Source organism: Trachypithecus francoisi, unplaced genomic scaffold, assembly GCF_009764315.1.
Source record: "Trachypithecus francoisi isolate TF-2019V2 unplaced genomic scaffold, Tfra_2.0 Lachesis_group10, whole genome shotgun sequence".
Classification (NCBI taxonomy): domain Eukaryota; kingdom Metazoa; phylum Chordata; class Mammalia; order Primates; family Cercopithecidae; genus Trachypithecus; species Trachypithecus francoisi.
Genome location: NW_022681455.1, coordinates 121,841,340 through 121,867,720, shown reverse-complemented (window position 1 = coordinate 121,867,720; position 26,381 = coordinate 121,841,340). Strand labels below are relative to the sequence as shown.

At 49.6% G+C, this 26,381-nt stretch overlaps 1 protein-coding gene across 2 annotated transcripts in view; it reads left to right on the top strand.

The window, feature by feature from the left end:
* Positions 1 to 26,381, top strand: part of PKD1L2 (polycystin 1 like 2) — a 117,785-nt gene that overhangs the window by 21,523 nt on the left and 69,881 nt on the right. For both annotated transcript variants that reach the window (XM_033219121.1, XM_033219122.1), the window contains exons 7-17: positions 2,019 to 2,423; positions 5,780 to 5,857; positions 9,243 to 9,292; positions 11,284 to 11,401; positions 12,314 to 12,521; positions 16,476 to 16,596; positions 18,013 to 18,154; positions 19,816 to 19,992; positions 22,378 to 22,523; positions 23,199 to 23,393; positions 26,143 to 26,274. In XM_033219121.1, the coding sequence (XP_033075012.1) occupies positions 2,019 to 2,423; positions 5,780 to 5,857; positions 9,243 to 9,292; positions 11,284 to 11,401; positions 12,314 to 12,521; positions 16,476 to 16,596; positions 18,013 to 18,154; positions 19,816 to 19,992; positions 22,378 to 22,523; positions 23,199 to 23,393; positions 26,143 to 26,274 (1,772 nt within the window). The remainder of the gene's footprint in view (positions 1 to 2,018; positions 2,424 to 5,779; positions 5,858 to 9,242; positions 9,293 to 11,283; positions 11,402 to 12,313; positions 12,522 to 16,475; positions 16,597 to 18,012; positions 18,155 to 19,815; positions 19,993 to 22,377; positions 22,524 to 23,198; positions 23,394 to 26,142; positions 26,275 to 26,381) is intronic.

The window sequence follows — 26,381 nt, the reverse complement described above, 5'->3', positions numbered from 1 at the left end:
CTCAGTTAAGTTGCCCACATCTGCCTCCCAAAATGTTGGGATTGCAGGCGTGAGCCACTGCGCCTGGCCACAGTGGTGGTGGTTGTTGTTGTTGTTGTTTGGTTTTTGTTTTGTTTTGTTTGTTTTTTGTTTTGAGATGGAGTCTCGCTGTGTCCCAGGCTGGAGTGCAGTGGCATGATCTTAGCTCAATGCAACCTCTGCCTCCCGGATTCAAGCAATTCTCCTGCCTCAGTCTCCCTAGTAGCTGGGATTACAGGCGCCCACCACCACACCCAGTTAATTTTTGTATTTTTAGTAGAGACAGGGTTTCACCATATTGGCCAGACTGGTCTGGAACTCCTGACCTCATGATCCACCTGCCTTGAACTCCCAAAGTGCTGGGATTACAGGCATGAGCCACGGTGCCCGGCCTGTGTTTTCTGATTGGTTACAGGGACTGCTCTGATTGGTTGTCATGTCTATTTTGATTGGTCAGGGTGTCCATTCTGATTGGTCACAGTGTCTATTCTGATTGGTCATGGCATCTGTTTGTTGGTTGCAGTGTCTATTCTGATTTATCACAGCATCCATTCTAATTGGTTGGCGCCCATGCAGTGTTGGTTGTTAAATATTTTAAATTATCACCCCTTCTCTCAATAGAGACCCTCTTGGCTAAGACTCATCCTCACCCATGGCAGCATTTTTCCTGAAGCCCGGGCCCAATTTGAGATCAGAATAGAGGCCTGTTGATGTAAACAGGGCAGCACAGAGCTAGTGCAGTGAGCACGTGGCTCGGTTTGACCTCACATCCCACCTGGAGCCCTCTCATAGCAATAGCTATGGAAGCCAAATGGGGCTTTAACACAGCACTCAGCAAACCCCTTCAGTTCTTGTGTGCTTGTTGGATGAAGAGGGCTCATATGTGCACCTGAGGAAACAAAATAGTCTTCCATTTATTTACTCATCCTACTAATATAATTGAGTGCCTACTCTGCCGGGTGTGGGGGAGGCAGCAGTAAATATGAAAGTCAGGGTTCCCATTCTCATAGGGCTTACGTTGTAGTCGTCATCATCATCATCATCCAGACAAGAACTATGCTAGCTTGGTTTTTACTGGAAAGAATCCTCATTTGTTGATTTAAGTCAGGTTTTAAGAGTCAACCACAATATTTAGCATCCAGTAAGAACAACCATCTGCAAACTGCAAGGGAGCCCCCATCTTGCCGTGAATGGGCTGAGTTCTCATGTTGGTGTGCAGGGTTCTGGGCAGTCACCAGTGTAGGCTGAAGGAATGGCTTCACTTGCTCCTGCTTAAAACAAGACCCAAAGCTAATTCTTATGCATAAAAATTAGCCCCCACCCTTAAGAGATGCTCCCTTTTAGTCCTCCTCCTCCCCCGACCAGGACATCTCTGGCAACTAAATGTGGTAATTTTTTAATTACAAATATTTAGGTTCTCAGGTAAGACATGCGTAGTATAAATAAGTTAGAATATGCACATGAACAGAGAGGACCCCCAAATGACAAAATCATGGCCGGGCGCGGTGGCTCACGCCTGTAATCCTGGTACTTTGGGAGGCTGAGGTGGGCAAATCACGAGGTCAGGAGTTTGAGACCATCCTGGCAACATGGTGAAATCCCATCTCTACTAAATATGCAAAAAATTAGCTGGATGTGGTGGCAGGTACCTGTAATCCTAGCTAATCGAGAAGCTGAGGCAGGAGAATTGCTTGAACCCAGGAGGCAGAGGTTGCAGTGAGCCAAGATCGCGCCACTGCACTTCAGCCCAGGCAATGGTGCCAGACTCTGTCTCAAAAAAAAAAAAAAAAAAAGACAAAATCAGTTATTAACCTAATACTTAGGGATAATCACCATTAATATTTGAAGAAAGGGGCACATCCTTACATATTACTTTGTATCTGTATCTGTATCCATGTCTATATCCAGAATCAGGCTTCAGAGACTGAGTCTGAGCTGCCATAGTATTATCAACCGCATGGTTGTTACCAACGTTCTTAAATTTTTCTTACCCCACCTAGGAACAGGAGTGACTTACACTGTGCTTTTGGGTGACATAACCCTGGCCAAGTCCACCACCCAAAGGGGCTCGCTACCATACAATCTGACCCTGGACACAGAAACCCAGAAACTGATGGGCCCTGGGAGGCACCGCCTGGAGATCCAAGCCACCAGCAACACCACCACCTCCGCACTCTCCAGGAACGTCACAGTCCACTTGGTGGAGCTGCTGTCAGGGCTGCAGGCCTCCTGGGCTTCTGACCATTTGGAACTTGGACAGGACCTATTGATCAACATCTCAGTGGCTCAGGGCACCCCAGAGGAGCTGACCTTTGAGGTGGCAGGACTCAATGCAACCTTCTTCCACGAGCAAGTGAGCTTTGGAGAGCCATTTGGGATTCACCGCTTGGCTGTTCCAGTTGAAGGTACATAGGGTTAGTGGCTCCCCTTCTGATGCCCCTCCTCTTCCCTTTCTGACTTGGTGTCCAGGGTCCTGCCAGCCAGTTTTCCAGTGTGTCCTGGACATAGATGTGGTTCACAGCACCCTGCCTGGGTCACAAGATAAGGAACAGCCAGATGTAATCTGCCATCATTGAGTTATTGCTTCTCAACTTTGGCACTTCTGACATTTTGGGCTGGATCATTGCTTGTTACAGTTGGGGGCTGGTACTGAAGGAGTTTTAGCAGCATCCCTGGCTTTTGTTCACTAGATGCTAGTAGCACCAGCACCCCAAGTCATGATGATAAAAATGTCAGACATTGCCAAATGTCCCCTGGGGGGCAAAATCACCCCCATTTAGGGCCCCTGTAAGAGACCAGGCATATTCAGATTTCCTTAAACATCTCTAGAGAAGAGTGTGGTTTGGGGAACTGCAGGTGATACCCTAGGGGTAAAGAGGTAAAAACCAAGAATGGCAGAGACGGAGATGGAGAGAGGAACTGTTGCCAACCACAGGGTCTTAGGCTCTGATGTACTGAAACTCTTACGGACGAGGCTATGTTCAAACACAAAGGAGGCAGCACTGGAGTGGAGGTTCAGGGGCTGACTTCGCAGAGAGTCGGGAAGGTGTTCTTTTTTTTTTATTTTTTATTTTTTTTTTTTTTTTTATTTTTTATTAGACAGAGTCTTGCTCTGTCTCCCGAGCTGGAGAGTAGTCAGTGGCGCAATCTTGACTCGCTGCAACCTCCGCCTCCTGGGTTCAAGCAATTCTCGTGCCTCAGCCTCCCAAGCAACTGGGATTACAGACATGTACCACCATGCCCAGATAATTTTTTTTGTATTTTTAGTAGAGAGGGGTTTCACCATGGCCAGGCTGGTCTCGAACTCCCAACCTCAGGTGATCCACCCACCTTGGCCTCCCAAAGTGCTGGGATTACAGGTGTGAGCCCTTGTGCCCAGTCTGTCTTTTTTTTTTTTTTGAAATGGAGTCTCTCTCTCTCACCTAGGCGGGAGTGCAGTGGCATGATCTCAGCTCACTGCAACCTTCACCTCCCAGGTTCAAGAGATTCTCCTGCCTCAGCCTCCCCAGGAGCTGAGACTACAGGCATGTACCACCATGCCTGACTAATTATTTTATTTTTAGTGGATATGGGGTTTAACCAAGTTGGCCAGGCTGGTCTTGAACTCCTGACCTCACATGATCTGCCTGCCTCAACCTCCCAAAGTGCTGGGATTACAAGCGTGAGCAACCGCGCCTGGCATTCTTAAAGGAGGTGGGGTGGGAAAAGGGTGACATTTAAGCATGTGGAGGTGGGGAATGTTCAGCGCCTGTGCAGTCTGGTCACATGCTTCTTGATGTGTGGTATATCTCATTAGCATGTTAAAGCCCCGCCCCGGGCATGATTTTTAGTATTACAAGGAGGCAAAGGGTAAAGATTGGTCATTTTTCTAGTCTTCTGTGCATGCACGCTATAGGTTAACTCCCTTGAGTAAGATTTAAGGTGGGAGCTGTTTATTTTCGTTTCCTCAAGGTCTGCAATCAGTGGGCAAAGTACCTTGAGCAAGATTTATGGTGCAACGTCTGGATGATCTGACTGGGGTCTGTGCCTGCCGTGGGCCACTCTCCCCAACCAGCTTGAAGTAGAGTCCTCGATGAGGCAGGGCAGGGGTCCAAGTCCCATCTCTGGTCTATCTCAGAAGTACTTGCAATGATGCTGATGGGAGGACGGACTGGCTGGCACCAGCCAGGGGAGGTGGCCACAGCACCCATTTGCATTTAATCTGTAAGGAACAGAGAGTCCTTGAGGGCCCTGAGGGGATCAGCAGGCAGAAATGTGATGAGAATGGCAGTGTCCAGCCCATCCAGGACCTGCCCACAGCTCCCCCTGGATCTCAGAGGTGTGCTAGAAAACAGGTGATACTGTGCAGGTGTGGGGTTACAACGCCCTCCGCAAGCAACTTCACAAACCAGATAGCAGAAGGGACGATAGGTTTGAGAAGAAAACCACCAGGGCTTTGCCAGATACCAAGGGTCCAGCTTGGATGAGGGAAAATCTGGAGGCTGCTGCAGCTGGAAAATCACACCATGCATGGGTTATAAGCCAGATGCAGATTTTGCTTTGTCACCTATAAAAATTACTCCTCTCCTGAAAGTCACTGCCGTAAAGGTCGCTTGGCAGGGGAAGTTGATCTCTGTCTGATAAAATCTCCGCATGCCTTATGACTTTTGCTCTCTGTTAGATGATGAACAGACTTCTCCTGCCCCTAAGGCCAACAGATTTGGACGACTCCAGGGGTGGCGGGGGGTGGAAGGATGGAGGGGGAACAGGACAGGGCAGGGACATTTGCACTTGGTGATGCCTGCCTGGTTCTTGAGGTCTAGCAAATGTTGGAAGCCGCCTTTTTCTTGTAGGAGCTTCTCTGGGTTCTTGGGGACCCCAGCTGGGCCTTATAGGCCTTTGCTCCTCGGGTAGGGGGATGCCTCCCCGTTAGCTAGCCACATGCCCTGGCTGCTTCTCCCTGGCCACCTCCCCTCTCTGCTGGACTCTCCTCATTCTCCCTGCCCTCATCAGCACCGCTCTCCCCAAGGCACACATCTGGTCCACAGAACATTCTGACCCATTTCTTGGCTGACTCCCAGCCAGATGCAGTTATTTCCCAGATGCAGAGATGCGGCTCCTTCCTCCTGACCCCTTCCACCCCATGCGTGCTGGCATGAGCCCGTAATCCCAGCTACTCGGGAGGCTGAGGCGGGAGAATTGCTTGAGCCTGGGAGGTGGAGGTTGTGGTGAGCTGAGATCGTGCCGCTGCACTCTAGTCTGGATGACAGAGTAAGATCCTGTCTCAATAAAATAAAATAAAATAAAATAAGTAAAATAAAATAAAATAAAATAAAATTCCTTCTCCACTCTCTCCACCCTTCTCACAGTACTGCTATATCTCTCCCTCTTGGGAATCCCCAGTCTTATCTATTGAAAACCTACTTCTCCTTTGGAATTTAGCTCCAGCCCTGGCTCCATCCTGTGAACCATTTCTTTCTCTCCTGAGGTTGAAGCGGCCCCCCCAATGTCCACAGTGCCCCACGGAGATTCCTCCCATGGTTTGGCGTTCACTGTCCTATGTGTCTACTACATCATAAGGCCCTTGAGGACAAGAACCAAACTCCTTCATCTCTGTGTCCCCAGAGGCTTGCACCGTGCCTTACATACAGCAGGGATTCATTAAATGCTCAGAGGTGAAATATTTCGTTAGAGGCATCAGTGGACTAGAGAAGCAAGCTGGGAGAGTTTTCTTGGTCAAATTCATGACAACGGCTGTGACTCTGGGTTCTTTGTATTGCAGGTACCTTTCTGGTCACCATGCTGGTGAAGAATGCCTTCTCCAACCTGAGTTTGGAAATCGGGAACATCACTATCACAGGCAAGGTGTTTCTGCAAGGGGGCATGAAACCTTTTACCAGGAGTCCAGGGCATTGCACCTGCTTAGGCTCCAGCGAGGGGCCTTTCCAAACACGGCTCCGAATATGTATCTTGTTCTACAGATGGTTAGAATCCTCCAGTTATTCTAAGGAGGCAGTGATGTTTACAGTAAAACATTTAACCACTGATACAGAATTCTAAAACAAGAGTTTGCATTCATTATCATGCTTTAAGCTGCAAGTAACAGAAAGTCCAAACTAAGTAGCTTCAGATTCAGGGCTTTCTTGTCTTACATAAGAAGTTAGGAGGTAAGCACTTCCAGGATAGGGTCATGTCTGCAGCTATAAAGTGCACTGGAAAAGCAGATACCCAGCATTTTCAGGTTCTGTGGGAGAAGGTGGATTCTGGCTGCCAGGAGGAAGGCTGGGGTAATGGCTGTTGAGGAACTAGCTGACAGTAGCCATCACAGAGGTAGAGATCACTTGAATGTGTTTGCTAGGACAATTCAAGTAGCAAGGGACAGAAAAGAAGCTCAAACTGGCTTGAGTCAAAAGGAAATTTTATCAGCTCAGAAAATGAAAAGCTGGCTGGGCACCGTGGCTCATGCCTACAATCCCAGCACTTTGGGAGGCCGAGGTGGTGGATCACTTGAGGTCAGAAGTTCGAGACCAGCCTGGCCAACATGACGAAAACCTGTCTCTACTAAAAATACGAAAATTAGCTGGGCGTGGTGGCACACACCTGTAGTCCCAGCTACTGGGGAGGCTGAGGCAAGGAGAATCGTTTGAGCCTAGGAGGCAGAGGTTGCAGTGAGCCAAGATCATGCCACTGCACTCTAGCCTGGGTGACAAAGTGAGACGGTGTCCCCCCGAAAAGGAAAAAGAAAATGAAAATGAAAAGCCCAGGGAGTGGACCTGTTCTTAAACACAGCTGGATGCGTTGCTCAGACAATGTCTTCAGAAACCTGCCTCTCTCCCCCTCTGGTTCTGCCTTGGCTTCTTACTACTGCTCTTTCTGGCAGTAGTAAGATGGCCCCAGGCTTTGATCCTTAACCCCAGAGGAGAAAGAGCACCTCTTGATGGATATTTCTAGTAGAAGTCCTGAGGCTGCCTCTTGCTGGCTGAAGCTCAGTACGTGGCTTCTCCTGGACCAGCTGCTGAGACCAGGGGAAGTGGCAGTCAGTTTGGCGGTCACGGTCTCATGCCCACACTGGAGTACAATGTAGGGTCAGCTTCACCCAAACCAAGGCCTGAGAGTTAGGGAGGGATGGTTCTTAGGGAAAATATCGCCCAAGATGCTGCTACCAAGGAAGGGGGGCATAGATGCCTGGAAATTCGACAGCCAGATATGGGATTTGAGGCCCAGAAAGTTTAATTGACTTTGCAGAAGTCACATGGCTGATTCATGGCAGGATCAAAGGCAGCAAATATGTCTCCTAATTTTTTCATTCGGGGTGATTGGACTGCCTTCCTTCTTAAGGTTAAGAAAGTCCCCGACCGGGCGCGGTGGCTCAAGCCTGTAATCCCAGCACTTTGGGAGGCCGAGACGGGCGGATCACGAGGTCAGGAGATCGAGACCATCCTGGCTAACACGGTGAAACCCCGTCTCTACTAAAAAATACAAAAACTAGCCGGGCAAGGTGGCGGGTGCCTGTAGTCCCAGCTACTCGGGAGGCTGAGGCAGGAGAATGGCGTAAACCCGGGAGGCGGAGCTTGCAGTGAGCTGAGATCTGGCCACTGCACTCCAGTCTGGGCAACAGAGCGAGACTCCGCCTCAAAAAAAAAAAAAAAAAAAAAAAAGAAAGTCCCCTTGTCTGGCATCTTAGCCGTGATTTGTATAGTTTTACATACCTGTGGAATTATAGTTGTGTGAATGAGAATTCACTGGGAGAGAGTTTTTTAAAGATCAGTGCTACTAGGACCTTAATATATCCAGGGCCTTAGTGAATCACACGAAATAACTGTAAGTTCCTATCTTAACCACTACACTTTAATTAGACATTAATCATTAATATTTCAATATTTTCAGTAGGCCGGGCACAGTGGCTCACGCTTGTAATCCCAACACTTTGGGAGGTCGAAGCGGGTGGATCACTGGAGGTCAGAGGTTCAAGATCAACCTGGCCAACATGGTGAAACCCTGTCTCTACTAAAAATACAAAAATTAGCTGGGTGTAGTGGTGCACACCTATAATCCCAGCCACTCAGCAGGCTGAGGCAGGAGAATCGCTTGAACCCGGGGGGTGCAGGTTGCAGTGAACCAACATCATGCCACTGTACTACAGCCTGGGCAACAGAGCTAGACTCCATCTCAAAAATAGATATTTTTTCAGAGATATCAATTGATTGTACCTTTTCCTATTGTTTAAACTTGACACACTAGCATTCTTTCTAGATGTATAGTTTACAAAGTAATTCTATAAACAGCACCACATTCAGTCTTCCTGGAGCCCTGAGAAAAAGGGATGGCCTCCAGGCATTTTTACAAATGAGGAAACCAAGACTCAGAGAGGATGACTCACCTGCCCAGTTCACATAGCCAATAGAAGGCCAGTAAGAGAATCTGACAGCAGCAAAGTGTGTGGTGCCGACTCCACCCACTTGCCAGAGGTGAGCGTGCCCATCTCTCCTCATTCCATATTCAGTAGCATCAGGTTTATAGCTTGATGGGAATATTTATACTGTGGAAATTGACAAACGCTACAAACCAGGGCTCCTCACTCCCACCTCCTTTACTGGTAGTTAAACACGAGCAGTGCAGGCTGGGCGCAGTGGCTCATGCCTCTAATCCCAGCACTTTGGGAGGTCGAGATGAGCGGATCACCTGAGGTCAGGAGTTTAAGCCCAGCCTGGCCAACGAGGTGAAATGCTGTCTTTACTAAAAATACAAAAAATTAGCTGGGTGTGGTGGTGGGCACCTGTAATCCCAGCTACTCGGGAGGCTGAGGCAGGAGAATCGCTTGAACCCGGGAGATAGAGGTTGCAGTGAGCCAAGATCATGCCACTGTACTCCAGCCTGAGAGAGAGAGCGAGACTGTGTCTTGAAAACAGCAACAACAACAACAACAACAACACAACAACAACAACAACACATTAGCAGTGCATAACTGCATCTGTCTGACTCTAAATCTTGTGTTTTATCTGCCCTGGCAGCTGCCTCTTTCTCAACTACCAAAGAAGTGTCTTTGGTCCAGCGGTGGACATGATGGCTCACTTTTAATCCATTTCCCTATGACCTGAACATTTGCTATGTTCCCTTAAACCATTTTCAAAGACAGGCTGATGCTCCTGGTGGCATTTTCCACATGACTCTCTGACTCTATCTTTTGGCAACCTTTTGTAAGGTTTCCAACCAAAGCTTGATACCCCTTCCCACTGTGTTCACAGCCCCTTCCAGTCTCCAAGAACCATCTGGGATGAATGCTGAAGGAAAGAATGTGAGTATTGTCTTCAAAAAACATTTAACCTGGCCGGGCGCGGTGGCTCACGCCTATAATCCCAGCACTTTGGGAGGCCTAGGCGGGCAGATCAGGAGGTCAGGAGATCGAGACCATCCTGGCTCACACAGTGAAACCCCGTCTCTACTAAAAATACAAAAAATTAGCCGGGCGTTGTGGTGGGAGCCTGTAGTCCCAGCTAGTCAGGAAGCTGAGGCAGGAGAATGGCATGAATCCGGGAGGAGGAGCTTGCAGTGACCTGAGATCGTACCACTGCACTCCAGCCTGGGCGACACAGCGAGACTCGGTCTCAAAAAAAAAAAAAAGAAAAAAAGGAAAAAAAAAGTTTAACCTCACAAGGAAAAGATGTCCAAGCACTCTGTTTTAGTTTTGAGTTTTGGTTTGTTGGTACCAATAGCCAGAGCACTAGCAGTCCCTGAGGCTTCTTCCATTTGAAAAGAGGCCTAAAATGACTGAATTCAAACAAAGCAAGTTGTCTAATCACAACAGAGTTATGTTGTAAATCGATAATAAGCTATCTAGGATATGTAGATATCTGTTCGATATCTTGGCAATTAAACAGCACACTTGTAAAAAAATCAATAGCTCAAGAAGAAATCACAAGGGAAATTAGAATGTGTATCTAACTACATGATAATGACAGCACAACCTATACAAATTTGTGGAATGCAGCTAAAGCAGTGCTCAGAGGGAAATTTATCACTTTTAATGCTTATATTAGAAAGCAGGACAAAAAAGAAAACTGGCCCAAGCTCTTTAGTTTTTATAATAAAGACTGAGTTCAACTCCTTGCTATTGACATTGTTCAGGCATGCATTTATTCTATAATGAAGATTTATTGTGCATCTACAGCGTTCAAGGCTAGGTATTAGGGGCTGGAAATGCAATAGTGAATAAGCACATGTAGCCCCCGCCTTCATGAAGCTTACTGAGTAATACTAATGAACATATTGGCCAGGTACGGTGGCTCATGCCTGTAATCCCAGCACTTTGGGAGGCCCAGGTGGGAGGAGCACTTGAGCCCAGGAGTTCGAGCAACAAAGTGAGACCCTCATCTCTCAAAAAAAAAAAAAAAAAAAAAATTAAAAATTAACCAGTCATTAAGGTGCATGCCTGTGGTCCTAGCTACTTGGGAGGCTGAGGTGGGAGGATGGTTTGGGCCTGAGAGGTTGAGGCTGCAGTGAGTCATGGCTGTGCCACTGCCTGGGTAACAGAGTAAGACCTTGTCTCAAAAAAAAAAAAAAAAACTCCAACAAACAAATTATCATAGAATTAGGATTGTGATAAGTATCTAATAAGAACCAATAGGGTGCAGTGATAGCAATGTACAGTGTGGTCTGGCTGATGTGGTCAGACACGGCCTCTCCAGAGGTGACGTGTAAGTGGACACATGAAGATAAGCCAGCCAGCCATGCTGGAAAGCAGAACAAGAGCTTTCTGAGTGGGCAGATCTCAGAGGCAGGCAATGGCCTGAAGCCAGCATGGCTGGAGCCTGGTGGAGGAGAGGGATGTAGGAGATTATGGACACAGAGGCCAGATCACGCGGAGCCTTAGGTGCCAAGGCAAGAAGTTTGGATTTTATTCTCAGGCCATGGGAGGCCACTCGGGGTTGAGTTCCACTGTAGCCCCGTGTTATTTCAGGTCAGGACTTCGGGGCTTGAGCAAGAAGCTCTACAGCCTGAGCTGTTTAACAAGTCCCACCAGAACTTACTCCAGGAACACCCCGTGTGCCCTGAGCCCACACTCAGAATCACGTTACTTACCCAGGGATCCTGAGCAACCGATTCCATGCCCCATGAGGGGAAGGAAGCCAAGGGGATTGGCCAGGGTCTGTCTCCACTCCACGCCTTACACTGAGGCTGCTCTTGGTGCAGACTGCTCTGGGGTGAAAGGGGGATGCCAACAGCACCCCACAGTGAGCCTGAGCTAACTGTAGTGGGAGTCTCACCAGCTGGCTGCTTTTTTTGCAGAAAGATAAAGGCGATATGGAGGTGTATATCCAACCTGGTCCATACGTGGATCCTTTCACGACAGTGACCCTGGACTGGCCGGACAATGACAAGGAATTACGCTTCCAATGGTCATGTGGTAGGTGACGATAGAGTTCTGTTTTTTTTTTTGAGGCAGAGTTTCGCTGCCCAGCCTGGAGTGCAATGGCGTGATCTCGGCTCACTGCAACCTCCGCCTCCTGGGTTCAAGCCATTCTCTTGCCTCAGCCTCCTGAGTAACTGGGATTATAGGTGCCCACCACCACACCCAGCTAATTTTTGTATTTTTAGTAGAGATGGGGTTTCACTATGTTGGCCAGGCTGGTCTCGAACTCCTGACCTCAGGCGATCCACCTGCCTTGGCCTCCCAAAGTGCTGGGATTACAGACGTAAGCCACCGCGCACTGCCGACGATAGAGTTCTTGAATTGTCCTGTTTCGTTAAGAAGTGATGAGCAGCGGTCAGACTTTGCTGTTCTTTTTCTTAGTCTTCACACCAGCTTTTCCTATGGCCGACATTTTGTGTAACTTGTACATGCCAGACCTTGCAAATTCCATGGAAATAGCAGGTGGGGCCGAGCCTGGTGGCTCGTGCCTGTAATCCCAGCACTTTGGGAGGCCAAGGCAGGTGGATCACTGGAGGTCAGGAGTTCAAGACCAGCCTAGTCAACTTGGTGAAACCCCGTCTCTACTAAAAATAGAAAAATTAGCCAGGTGTGGTGTTGCATGCCTGTAATCCTAGCTACTCTGGAGGCTGAGGCAGGAGAATCATTTGAACCCAGGAGGCAGAGGTTGCAGTGAGCCAAGATCGTGCCATTGCACTCCAGTCTCGGCAACAAGGGTGAAACTCCATCTCAAATAAATAAATAAATAATAAAAGTGATGTTAAAAAAATTAAAATGTTTATTTAGAGCTGATGTTATTATTCATGACCCCTTTCAAAACCAGAAGGTAGCAGTCTGTGCCACGTTCAGGGCTCCTGATGGATAACAGTGTCTGTCCATTTCTCTCAGGGCGTTGCTGGGCTCAGTGGAGCGGCTGTGTTGAGAGGCAGCTGCTGCACACAGACCAGAGGGAGCTGGTGGTTCCAGCATCCTGCCTGCCGCCGCCTGACTCTGCTGTCACCCTGCGCCTGGCTGTTCTGAGAGGTCAGGAGCTGGAGAATAGGGCAGAGCGGTGCCTCTACGTGTCTGCGCCCTGGGAACTCAGGCCTCGAGTCAGGTGGGGCACGTGGGCAGTTCCTCCAGGGTCCTGATTCATTCGTTCAGCCAACACTTACTGAGGACCCGCTAAGGCTGGGGCTGCCCTGGGGCAGGGCTGGCTGTGGTGGTCTCTGTTCTTGTAGGGGTTATCTACCACCTGGTGATCAGCACTGCTGGGCATGAATGAAGAAGGGAGAGAGCGCACTTCTATGAAAACTGCCCTGACTGGGGATCAGAGAGGCGAGAGGCTCCCCTCAGGAACTGAAGCTCGGCAGAGATGTTCAGGAGAAATTCACAGGGCAGGGAAGGGGCAGCTGGAGCAGGAACAGAGCGGGCAAACGGGGGGAGCAGAGAATCTTCAGGGAGTGAAAGAGGCCGGTGTTCTGAGGATGGAGAAGAGAAGGGTGGGAAGGAGCTGGTAGTGTAGGCAGGGCCTGGCTCAAGTGGGGCCTTGCTGGTCATATCCAAAGATTTTACCCTTTTTCCTAAGAATGATACAGAGAAGCCACCCGAGAGTTCTTTATTTCTATTTTTATTTGTGTTTTTATTTTTTTGAAGTGGAGTCTCGCTCTGTCACCCAGGCTGGAGTGCAGTGGCGCCACTGCAGCTCACTGCAGCCTCCGCCTCCTGGGGTCAAGCGTTTCTCCTGCCTCAGACTCCCGAGTAGCTGGGATTACAGGCACGCGCGCTACCGTGCCCAGCTAATTTTTATGTTTTTTGTAGAGGCGGGGTTTCACCATGTTGGATAGGCTGGTCTTGAACTCCTGACCTTAGGTGATCCACCTGCCTCGGCCTCCCAAATTGCTGGGATTACAGGAAATGAGCCACTGTGCCCAGCCAAGCTTCCAAGAGTTCTAAGCATGTTACTTCAATATGCTCTGGTGGCTCGGTGGAGAATGACTTGGAAGAGAGCAAGGGAAGACTCAGGGAGATTGCCCAGGCTCTTGCAGGAGTCAAAGTAGGAGGTGAAGGTTACTTGGCCTATCAGCCAGTCCCTGCAGGAAGCAGATGGCTCAGCCAAACCAGGAATAAATGGAAGAGAGCTGGATGAAGGGACCGTTTGCAGATGAGGGCAGGGATAAGGGAATGAACTAGGGGCAACAAGGCAAGAATACAACCAAGGGAAGCCATTATCACCCCCAGGAATGCAGAGGTAAAATAACAGGATGGCATTACTAGAAGTCCTGGGAGCTGTTGCTCCGGGAGAGGGACCTTCCAATGGGAGCTGTGGCCTTGGTTGGAGACGCACAGCCTCTCCCACCTGCAGCCCATCGGGGAAAAGAGCAGGGAAAGCCATGAATAAATTCCCCAAACTCTCTCCTCTTACCCTCCAGTCCTCTGTCAATGCTTCTCATTGGCTGGACCCAGTCAGAAGCTGGAGGATGTGGCAGCTTGGGTGATGCAGTCACCCAAGCCTAGAAAGCTCAGTCTCCCAGGTCAGAGCCGCAAGTGGGAGGAGACTGGAACAGAGAGGCAGATAGAGAATGTCCCGCACACTTGGACTAGGACAGACATGAGGAAAGAAGCAGGAAGATTCAAGAGCTATCGTCAAGTTCAGACCAAAGGGGAAACTGGGGGACCGTCCTGTGGAGGGCAGGTCTATGCAAACCTTCCCCCAAAGTCTGAGGAAGCAGAGAGGCCGAAGAAAGAAGCTGACATGTTTAGTTTCTCAGAAAGGAACATTTAATTGAGACTTGTGAACAGAAACCATGATGTCCAGGGCGGCTGCAAGACAAGATGGTGAATACTGGCACCATTACCCCCCAGAACCAGGGCTTATATACCACAGGGAAGGAATGTGTAGGACAGTTGTAGGGAAAGGCAAGAATACTATGTGAATCTCTTTAAGGGCAGTACTCACAGTAAGTACATGCTGTTACACAAAGAACTGTAGAGAGAATAAAAATCTTAGAGGGATTCCTGGAATTGGAATTAATCAGTAGTCAACATGGCAGATTAGCATCCAAGATGGAGTTGCTTTGGCCTTCATAGAGACTTTATAGAGAAGGCCAAGAGTTTGGATCCAGACACAATGGTTCAGATTCTATCTGCCCACTTCGAAGTTACATCACATAAGTTTTCGGGGCCTGGTTTGCTCATCTGTGATGTGGGGATGCTAATATGTCACTCATAGGGCTATTGTGAGCATTGGACGAGCTAGAGACAATGGAAGTAATGTGTGCATGGCAGGCACGCTGTCAAACCACAGCATTAGTTTACCATTATCAGAACTAAAAAGAATCACAGAAATTATCTAGGCTATTCCCTCATTTTTCAGGTGAGGAAACTAAGGCTTAGAGAGTTTAAGTGATTTGGCCAGGCATGGTGGCTCATACCTGTAATCCCGGCACTTTGGGAGGCCGAGGAGGGTGGATCACCTGAGGTCAGGAGTTTGAGACCAGCCTGGCCAACGTGGTGAAACCCCATCTCTACTAAAAAAATACAAACATTAGCTGGGTGTGTTGGTGAGCGCCTGTAATCCCAGCTACTTGGGAGTCTGAGGCAGAAGAATTACTCGAACAGGGAGGCAGAGGTTGCAGTGAGCCGAGATTGCGCCACCGCACTCCAGCCTGGGCTACAGAGTCTCAGTCTCCGGTCTCAAAAATGAAAAAGAGTTTAAGTGATGCACACAAGGTGACCATTCATAAGCGACAAGGACGGGATTAGAACCCAGGTCCTGTCTCAGCCTCATTCACCTTCCATATCATTACGCCATGCAGTGAATGAAATGGGAATTCAGTCAGACCATGACTTAGTCCATCTTCACAACCAAGGCTATGTCCTGGCGTTGGTTGGGGCAGAGGCGGCTTTTATTCTGTCTTTAATTTGAAAAAGGGTCATTTCCTACCCTCTCAAAGGACTTGAGAAGAACTGGACAAAAAACCAGGCCAGTGGTCACAATGCCTGTCTGAGTCCATTTTGCACTGTTATAAAGGAATATCTGAGGCTAGGTAATTTATAAAGAAAAAAGGTTGGCCGGGCACAGTGGCTCATGCCTGTAATCCCAGCACTTTGGGAGGCTGAGGCGGGTGGATCACTTGAGGCCAAGAGTCTGAGACCAGCCAGGCCAACATAGCGAAATGCTGTCTCTAGTGAAAATGCAAATGAGCTGGGTGTGGTGGGGCACGCCTGTGATCCCAGCTACTGGGGAGGCTGAGACAGGAGAATGGCTTGAATCTGGGAGGCAGAGGTTGCAGTGAGCCAAGATCATGCCACTGCACTCCAGCCTGGGTGACAGAGCCAGACTCTGTCTCAAAAAAAGAAAAAGAAAGAAAGGAAAAAGAAAAGAAAGAAGAAAAAAGGTTCATTTGGCTCATGATTCTTACGGTTGGAAAATCCAAGACTGGACATCTGTATCTGATGAGGGCCTCAGGCTACTTCCACTTGCTGTGGAAGATGAAGGGGACCTGGTGTGTGCAGAGAAGGGAGGGAAGTGCCAGGCTCTTTTTTTTTTTTTTTGGAGATGGAGTGTCACTCTGTCACCCAGGTTGGAGTGCAGTGGTGTGATCTTGGCTCACTGCAACCTCCACCTCCCTGGTTCAAGTGATTCTCCTGCCTCAGACTCCCGAGTAGCTGGGACTACAGGTGCCCACCACCATGCCCGGCTAATTTTTGTATTTTTAGTAGAGATGGGGTTTCACCATGTTGGCCAGGCTGGTCTCAAACTCCTGACCTCAGATGATCCGCCCACCTTGGCCTCTCAAAGTGCTGGGATTACAGGTGTGAGCCACCACGCCTGGCCGTCTTTTTAACAACCAGATCTGGGGGTGACTAATAGAGCGAGAACTCACTCCCGAGGGAGGGCATTCATCCATTCATGAGGAATCTGCCCCCATGACCCAAACACCTCCCATTAAGCCCCACCTCCAACATTGGGGATCACATTTCAACAGGAGGTTTCGGGGGACAAACATCCAGATGATAGCAGTGCCTGGGGGGAGCTTCGTCACTCTGTCCTCTGTCTGCCTTTCAGCTGTGAGAGGAACTGCAGGCCAGTTAATGCCACTGAAGACATTCTGCTCAGGGTCACCATGGGGGAGGACTCCCCAGTGGCTGTGTTCAGCTGGTATTTGGACAACACCCCAGCAGAGCAGGTGAGCACAGTGACAATCACTCAAGAATGGAAATCTCCCTTGTGCTTTCAGCACACCCGTGTCGCGTGGCCAGTGTCGCATGGCCAGTGCGGGGCCACGGTTGGGTCAAGTCCATTCAGAGCCTGTAGTGTGGCACTCAGGGTATTGGGCTGGGGAGAAAATCAGGGAACTGACAGCAGAGCAAATGGGCAGAAGGGAGCAAAAGCTCTGGAGAAACTTTGCAGCAGTGCTCTTGGCATCTCAGCAAAGTCCCGTTTCCCAGACGGACAATCCTAACTCCAGCTTTCGTGGACTGGCCATTGGCCAACAATTGATGGATGGAGAGTGTAATAGACCAGCCTGTCTGTCCCCAGGTAGGGTGATTTCAGTGGTGCAACTTACACTTCAGGGCTCTCCGTGAGACCAGGCTGAGGCTGGATCCCTCCAGTAACTGTTTTTTGCCTTATTTTGTTCTCTGCTGTTTCTCTCTCTCCACTGCTTTTCCCTGGGAATGCTCCTTCAATAAATAACCTGCACACAAGGCTGGGTATGGTGGCTCATGCCTGTAATCCCAGCACTTTGGGAGGCCGAGCCAGGCAGATCACCTGAGGTCAACAGTTTGAGACCAGCCTGGCCAACATGGTGAAACTCTGTCTCTACTAAAAATACAAAAACATTAGCGGAGTATGGTGATGCGTGCCTGTAATTCTACCTACTCGGGAGACTGAGGCAGGAGAATCACTTGAACCTTGGAGGCAGAGGTTGCAGTGAGCTGAGATCATTCACTCTACTCTAGCCTGGGCAGCAGAGTGAGACTCCATCTCAAAATTATTTTCTTTTTCTTTATCTTTTTTTTTTTTTTTTTTTTTTTTTTTAGATAGTCTCACTCTGTCACCCAGGCTGGAGTACAGTGGCACGATCTCGGCTCATTGCAACCTCTGCCTCCTGGGTATAAGCGATTCTCCTGCCTCACCCTCACAAGTCGCTGGGATTACAGGCGCATACCACCATGCCCAGCTAATTTTTGTATTTTTAGTAGACACACAGTTTCATTAAACTACAGAGTTTAGTAGAGACAGAGTTTGGCCAGGCTGGTCTCGAACCCCTGAGCTCAGGTAATCCTCCCACTTCGGCCTCGCAAAGTGCTGGGATTACAGGTGTGAGCCAATGTGCCTGGCTCAAAATTAAATAAATAAATAATAAATAATAACCTGCACACAAATCCCCATCTGAGGCTCTGCTTCTGGGGAGCCCAACCTAAGACAAACATCCCAATGAGGCTGCAAAGTGGATATTCCAGGTGACTTCTTGGGGAGCTAGGGCTGCCTGTTCTCCATTCATCAGTAATAAATCTGAAAGCACCCAAAAGCCACTGTCCTGCTGTAGTCCAGTGGCCTGGCTATAGCGTCAGGAGCCCTGGATGGTCCTCTCTTTCAGGCCGAGCCCCTCCTGGATGCCTGCGGACTCAGAGGATTTTGGCCAAGTTCCTTAACCCTCCTCCAAAGCAACACCTCCACGTTGTTGCTGAACAGCTCCTTTCTGCAGTCCTGGGGCGAGGTCATCCGAATCAGAGTCACAGGTGTGAAGCCTCCCTTTTATCTCATCTCAGGGAACCCAGATAAACCCAGAAACACTCAGATATTGGGCATGAGTTTATTTTTCTTTTCTCTTTTAAACATGGAAATAGAGAGATGGGATCTCACTATCTTGCCCAGGCTGGTCTTGAGCTCCTGGAGTCAAATGATCCTCCTGCCTCAGCCTCCTAAAGTGCTGGGATGGCAGGTGTGAATCACCATACCCAGCCAGGGCATCAGCTTAGTGCAGAGGCCACAGCACAGGCTCTGGTGTGAATCGCACCACTGCCACTTTCTACGTGGGAAACTCTAGGCAGAGGATTTCACCTCTCTGTGCCTCAGTTTCCTCACATGTAAACTGGGATAATCGAAATGCCTGCCTCAGAATGGTTATTTTGCAGGATGAATGAGATAACCCCAGTGTTACAAGCAGGTTATTCTGGAGTCATGCAGCCTGCATGCCCTGCCGGGATTGTTCAGGGCTTTTTGTTTAAAACAAGCCCAGTGTGGGAAACAGATTCTCAAACACACAAACAATGGAGGTGATGATTCTTTCTAGGATCGCTTTGCTTCCATATTTCCCGAAGTGTCCACAGACAGTGCATATCAGGAGAAACTAGAGTATTAGTTAAAAATGCATGCTTTTGGGTCCACCCCAAACTTTCTGAATTGGGTCTAGGCCAAAGAATGAGTTTTTATGGGTTAAAATTCTCTTTACGCCTAGCTCTTCCAGGCATGCACTCTCTGAAAACCTAGGTGGCTACTCCAGGTGATGTGGGATGTGACTGCAGGTCCACTCGTGGCTCTTTACAGTGATCTGGGGGCCTGGGAAGAGTGTGAGCTTTGGGGTGGGCTCAGCCTGTTTCCGGATCCTGGTTCTGGTTTTTCCTGGCTCCGTGATCTTGAGCATTTTCCCAGCATATTCCCACCTCATGAGGTCTCTGTGGGGAAGCCGTCATCATCAGCCCCACTGTACAGATGAGGAACTGACTCTCGAAAAGGTCAGGTTCTCCGCCCGGGTCTGGTGGCTTATGCCTGTAATCCCAGCACTTTGGGAGGCTGAGGCGGGAGGATCCCTTGAGGCCAGGAGTTCAAGACCAGCCCTGGCAACAGAGCGAGACCCTGTCTCTACAAAAATTAGAAAATTAGTCAGCCATGATGGTGCACTCTTGTGGCTCTAGCTGACTCAAGAGGCTAAGGCAGTAGAATCACTTAAGCCTAGGAGTTCAAGGCTACAGTAAGCTATGATTGCACCACTGGACTCTAGCCTAGGTGACAGAGCCAGACCCTCTCGCTAAAAAGAAAAAAAATTAGGAAAACAAAATTGGAAAAGAAAAGGTCAAGTCCAAGATCACTTGGTTAGCAAATGGCAGAACTAAAATTCAAGCTCGGGTCTGTCTGATTATCTTCCCCTATCTCTGCTCAGTTTCTCAAAGTGAGGCTCTGGGATCTCTTGCATCAGGGAGGGTTGTTTGGGGGTTTAATTGAGTTGTTAGATATGTACGTTTCTGGGCTATCCCTAGAATCTCCCGAGGCATCTGAGGTTCTGGGTTTGAAGTAGGGCCCGGGAATCTTTGTGTTAACGAGCTCACAGGGCGATCTAACGGCAGGATGGAGTTTGTGGGCCCCATATGGCCGCCTGAGCATGATGTGCCTTCACTCTCAGCACTGACCAGGCAGGCCTACGGGGAGGACACTTACGTGATCAGCACTCTGCCTCCCGCCGAGGTGCCTGCCTGCACTGTTGCCCCGGAGGAGGGTACTGTCCTGACGAGCTTCGCCATCTTCTGCAACGCCTCCACAGCCCTGGGACCCTTGGAGTTCTGCTTCTGTCTGGAATCAGGTACCAGCTGAGGACTCTGCTCTTCCTTTAGCTCCTGAGTTCATCTTCTTGCAGATTGGGGGCCTGTTCTCTATGGGAGCTGCAAAGAATGTGTTCTGTGTGTGAAAGAGGTTGCCAGGATGAGGGCTTCCCTAAAGCTTAACCCCTAGCCCCAAAACACTGACCCAGCCATCATTCCACAGAGACATGAGAAGAAGGTCTCCTCCACAACTAGAAGCCAAAATCCGTTGTCCTCACATGGGGGACATTGATGGAGTGAAATGAACTGGGATACCCAAAACTATGACCATGTAGGGCGGCCACCAAGACACCATCCCCGAACTCCCGCTCACCACACACAGACACACACACACACACACGCACACACACACACACACATGCATACACACACTCGGAGTAGCTGAGACTCCAAGAAGCCTGGAGCTATTCAAGAAGACAGAGATGGGTCTGGTTAACAGAATCTTCAACAATTCCATTGACGCTGCTTTGCAGGCAGCCCCAGGGAGTGGGTGATACTGCAGGACGAGCTGAGCTGAAAGAACATTTTTGCAAAGGTATGCAGGTGACAAACATGGAAGACCCCATCCAGAAGGCATAAAACCCTGCACAGTCTCCCTGCTGTCACCCTAACCACCCACATCCAGGGACAGCACCAGGGCATTAGCAGGAGAGATGGGGGAGCCACTCGCATTGCATTTATTCTTCCATTTGGGGAGTGATTGGTCCTTGGAGGGTTCATCTGAGCCCTTATCTCCACCTGGTAGGCTTTGGCTTCTTTTACTTGTTTGTCTTTTTTTTTTGGAGACAGAGTTTTGCTCTTGTTGCCCAGGCTGGAGTGCAGTGGCACAATCTTGGCTCACTGCAATCTCTGCCTCCCGGGTTCAAGGGATTCAATTGCCTCATCCTCCCGAGCAGCTGAGATTACAGGCGCCTGCCACCACACCCAGCTAATTTTTGTATTTTTGGTAGAGATGGGGTTTCACTATGTTGGCCAGGCTAGTCTCAAACTCCTGACCTCAGGTGATCCACCCACCTCAGCCTCCCAAAGTGCTGGGATTACAGATGTAAGCCACGTGCCCAGGAGGGCTTTGGCATTTTGTGCTCTGAAAATGCTCTAGTCAGCTTGTAATTTTCCTCCAAAGTCAGGTACCAGGAGTGTTGCCAGGATGCTCCCCCAAACCCAGCATCAAACATCACAATGGCGTGAACATTGCACCTGATTAGGGAAAGTGCACATCAGCTACTGTAACACCCAAGGGAGTGCAGTTTTCACAGTGCTCTGTCTAACAGATGTGGAAACTCACCGCTGTTAAGAGGGCTGTGAATGGGGCCGAGTCTGAAAGGAAAAAGTCCAAGCAAGGTAAGTGGATTTTATTTCAAACCTGCCTCCCGCCAGAGGGAAAGGCCAGGACAGCTGCTCTAATTCCAATAGGCTATTCTGCTTTAGTACCTCTCCCGCCTCATCCAAGTGAGCACGGAGGCAGGAAAGTGTGGCTACAGAAAAGCGAGTCCCAGGCCAGGCGTCGTGGCTCATGCCCATAATCCCAGCGCTTCGGGAGGCCGAGGTGGCTGGATCACCTGAGGTCAGGAGTTCGAGACCTAATTTTTACATTTTTTTTGTAGAAACATGGTCTTCTTAAGTTGCCCAGGCTGGTCTTGAACTCCTCGCCCCGAGCTAATTTTTACGTTGTCATTGTTGCTCCTCCTCCCCCTCCTCCTTCTTTTTCTTCCTCTTATAATTTGGTTTACCACCTTGACTTAAAACAACAACAATGACGACAACAACAACAACAACAAAAAAACTGTAAATGGGATATTTTTCCTGCAATTTTTTATGGATTTTAGTAAAATTATTCCAAAGTCACAGCAACCTGCAGTTGCTTAGAGAAGACAGTAAATCAGCATATGTGACTGTCTCTTACATGAAAGTGTGGAATCCTGGCCGGGCGCGGTGGCTCAAGCCTGTAATCCCAGCACTTTGGGAGGCCGAGACGGGCGGATCACGAGGTCAGGAGATCGAGACCATCCTGGCTAACACTGTGAAACCCCGTCTCTACTAAAAAATACAAAAATCTAGCCGGGCGAGGTGGCAGGCACCTGTAGTCCCAGCTACTCGGGAGGCTGAGGCAGGAGAATGGCAGGAATCCGGGAGGCGGAGCTTGCAGTGAGCTGAGATCTGGCCACTGCACTCCAGCCTGGGCGACAGAGCGAGACTCCGTCTCAAAAAAAAAAAAAAAAAAAAAGAAAGTGTGGAATCCCAAGAGCCTACTATGCCTTCAAGAGCTGTGACTTTTGTGTCCCTGTGATCAGGCTCTCCCTGAGTGGGTTGCAGTCTACCTGGGGCTTAGAGATGCCCCCTCATTGGTCAATTTCTGGTCTTGCCAGGTTCCTGCCTACACTGTGGCCCTGAACCTGTCCTCCCATCGGTGTATCTGCCACTTGGAAAGGAGAACAATGACTTTGTGCTGACAGTAGTTATTTCGGCCACCAATCGTGCAGGGGACACACAGCAGACCCAGGCTGTGGCTAAGGTGGGTGGTAGCAGTGGCCACTGTTTCTTTACTGAGAAAAATTCTCCACCCTTATGAACCTCACCAAAAGGATGGCTGGATGGAAGATAGCCAGGGGCATAGCCAGATGAGTCACTGATTCATCCATTCCTTCCACAAATATTTACAGAGCATCTACCGTGGGCCATGTCCTGGGGGTATAGCCAGGGACACAACAGACATGGTCTCTACGTTTGTAGATCCTATGATTTAGTGGCCAGAATTGGGGGAGGGTCCTGGGAGCTGGTGGGTGAGGGGGGTTGGAGAATGACTCTGGCATGAGTTAGGCTAGCACCTTCAAAGGGCTCAGAGGAAGTAGGACCAAAATTAGCCAACAAGGACTCAAGGAAGAGCCTAGATAAGATCCCAAGATTTCAAGCATCAGAGGCCGGGTGGAGGTGGAAGAGGTTGAGACCAAGAGGAGGAGGGTAGCCAGTGGTAGAGCAATGACTTGCGCCAGCCTGGAGCTGACCAAGGCTTGGTTTGGGTGGCTGTCAGCTGCCTGGTGCGAGCAGGTCTGGGTGCCCTCTAGCCTCAGGAAGTGCCCAAGAACTCCCAGGTGAGGCCAAAGGCGTCCAAGCCTGCTCTGGCCCCATGTGACTTCAGAGGCCAGGTTCTTCCTAGCAGGTTCTGAGCACAGTTCTGGTTTCCCAACAGGTGGCACTCGGAGACACATGGGTTGAGGATGTAGCATTCCAGGCTGCAGTGTCAGAGAAAATCTCCACATCTCTGCAAGGCGAGGGTGGCCCCAAGCAGCTCCTCCAGCTGGCCAAGGCCGTGTCCTCCGTGCTGAACCAAGAGCACAAAAGCCAGGGCTCAGGACAGCCACTGAGCATGGACGTCAGACAGAAGGTGCCCGTGGGAAGAGGGGGTGCTCCTTTCATTCCCTTCCTCTGGGGCCCCAGGGTCTGCGTGTGGCCATTTGGGCTGTGCATCAAGGTTCATGGATCGGGGAGAAGCCTGTGGTGTCTCCCAAGCGGCTGACACCACTTGCCTCTCTGGTCTTTTGGGTGAGTGACATAAAGCGAAGAAAATGCCTTCTTCCTTGGTAACCTGCTTTCTCGGCTGGCCCTCGTGGAGGCACAGGCCTCTGGGATGGGGGGAGTTTAGAACCCATCATCCTCTCCCCTTCATGTTTCAGATGACAAGGCAGAGCCCCAGAGGAGAAAGGGGACTGCCCTCAGTCCCATGGATAGTGGTCTGAGGTTGGACCTCAGATGGTGTCCCAGCTTTGTCACTTACCATTTGTATTGTCATAGGCCAGGGACAGTTTCAGTTTATAAGCCTGTTTCCCCATATGGAAAAGAGGAATAAGAATACTAGTCTCCTCATACAATTGTGGTAAGAGTTAAATAAGAATTACAATCACTGCAACTAAAAAACTAGATAAGATCGCCAACGTTCAACCAGTTTTAATCCACAAAAACGACTGGTCCATGTTACAACCTAGTATGATACACTATTGCAGAACATACGATTGTGTCCACTCCCAGCGTGTGCCACATGAGTTTGCATGTGTGTGTGCATGCAAACACACACACACACACACACCCCTGTGGGCACGGAGAAGAGAAGAAAGACTTCTTTTGGCCCCCTGAAATGTTTACAGGAAAGTACTGAGTGTGGTGCTGGAGGCCCAGTAGGTACTTAATACAGGAAGCAGGATTGTCATTGTGATCACTTACACAGAGAAACTAACATGTATCAAGCACCTGCTATGAGCTGCCAGGCCTTGAATGAGGGCTTCATGGATCTGTAATCCCTACCACAACCTTGGGCGGTAAATGGTGAGGCCTCCATCTATGTTACAGCTGAGGAAACAGAGGGTAGGAGAATCAGAGGTGCCTCCCTGGGTCCCTATGTCTGGTAAGTGGTGAAGCCAGGGTTCAAACCCAGGTTAGAGGATCCCCCTCCACCTCCAGCCCTCTTACCCCAGACCTTTGTTCCACATTCCCTACCCCATCCCCTCTGCCACATACATACACGTTAACTCTCACACATACTCACATACATACACTTTCACACACACTTTTACACACACACACATATATGCACTCACATATGCTCGCACACACTCACACACACATTCACACACTCCCACTCACACACACCCACACACATGCTCACACACTCATACACACATCCATGCACTCACTCATATTGACACAGGCTCACACTCACAAACTCATACACACACTGACAGGGGCTCACACATGGTCACACTCACATACACACACACACACATGCACATACAAACTCACACCCATGCTCACACACATACACTGACACACTCTCACGTTCATACACACACATACTTACACCTACACACATTTATGCTCTCACACACACATACACGCACACTCACACACTTTCACACACGCACAGCTCTCATTCCTGGTCGCATTCACTCTGAGAAGTACCAATGGCAAACTTCCCCTGGACATCCTGTGGTCCCCAAGCACACAGACCACACAGCCTAACCCACGGTCTCTCCATGCAATGCCCGGGGCCTGGCACAAGACAGATGTCAAACTCTCACTGGGCAGCTGAGAAGATGTTAACAAGGGCTCTGTTGAGAGAGGTGTGCGCAGGGCTTAGGGAACAAACTAGACAGCATGGAGGACCCCAGGGGCCCGGCCTGCCATGAGCAGGATCCCCTGGGCCAAAATTAAGGCGTCGGCAGAGCTACAAACCTGGAGGCTCCAGGGCAGAAGGCATTCCTTGCCTTTTCCGGATTCTAGAGGCCACCTGCACTCCTTGACTCCTACCTTCAAAGCCAGCCACGCAGCATCTCCAAAGCCCTCTCCTTTCCTTCTCTCTCTCCCCACCTTTCCCTCATCCTCTTTCCCTCTCTTTCTCTTCCAGCAACCCCTACCTCCATCACCCATCTCCTTTTCTGTTTAACACTCCTACCTCCCTCTTAGAAGGATCGTGTGATGACGTTGGTCCCACCTGTTTATCTGGGATAATCTCTCCACCTCAGAATCCTTAACTTAATTGCATCTCCAAAATGACCTAGCCAAAGTGCCGTTTGCCACATGCAGTAACATATTCACAGGTTTCAGGGATGTGAATGTGGACATCTTGAGGGGGCTGTTATCTGCCTAATCATACATCATACAAGGCAGACAGAGGTCTGCAGAGCTTTAGAACCCCCCAGTGAGGCCAGGTGTGGTGATTTATGCCTGTAATCCCTGCCCTTTGGGAGGCTGAGGCAGGCGGATCACTTGAGGTCAGAAGTTCAAGACCAGCCTGGCCAACATGGCAAAATCCTGTCTCTACTAAAAACACAAAAAATTAGCTGGACGTGGTGGTGTGCACCTGTAATCTCAACTACTTAGGAGGCTGAGGTCCGAGAATCACTTGAACCCAGGAGGCGGAGGTTGCAGTGAGTCAAGATCATGCCACTGTACTCCAGCCTGGTGACAGAGCGAGACTCTGACTCAAAAAAAAAAAAAAAAAAAAAAAAAGAAGAAAAGAAAAGAAAAGAAAAAGAACCCCCTAATAAGCCTGGTCACTCCTGACCCTGCATCTTCCTGACACTACTTCATGGAGCCATGGAATTACATTTCCTCTCCCTGCCTTTCTCCCCCATGCCAAGGTCAGGGAGCATGTGCTGGGGTCGCTGTCTGCAGTCACCGCCAGCTTGGAGGACATACAGAGGGTGCAGGAGCTGGCCGAGGTGCTGAGAGAGGTGACCTGCCGGAGTAGGGAACTCACACCCTCGGCCCAGGTGAGTAGCTTCCATCTACCGAGGCTACCGTGGGACACGCTCCTGCATGGCAGGTGGGTGATCAGCATAGGTTGAAGGGGTCCCTTGGTCACAGGGCTCTCCTGGGG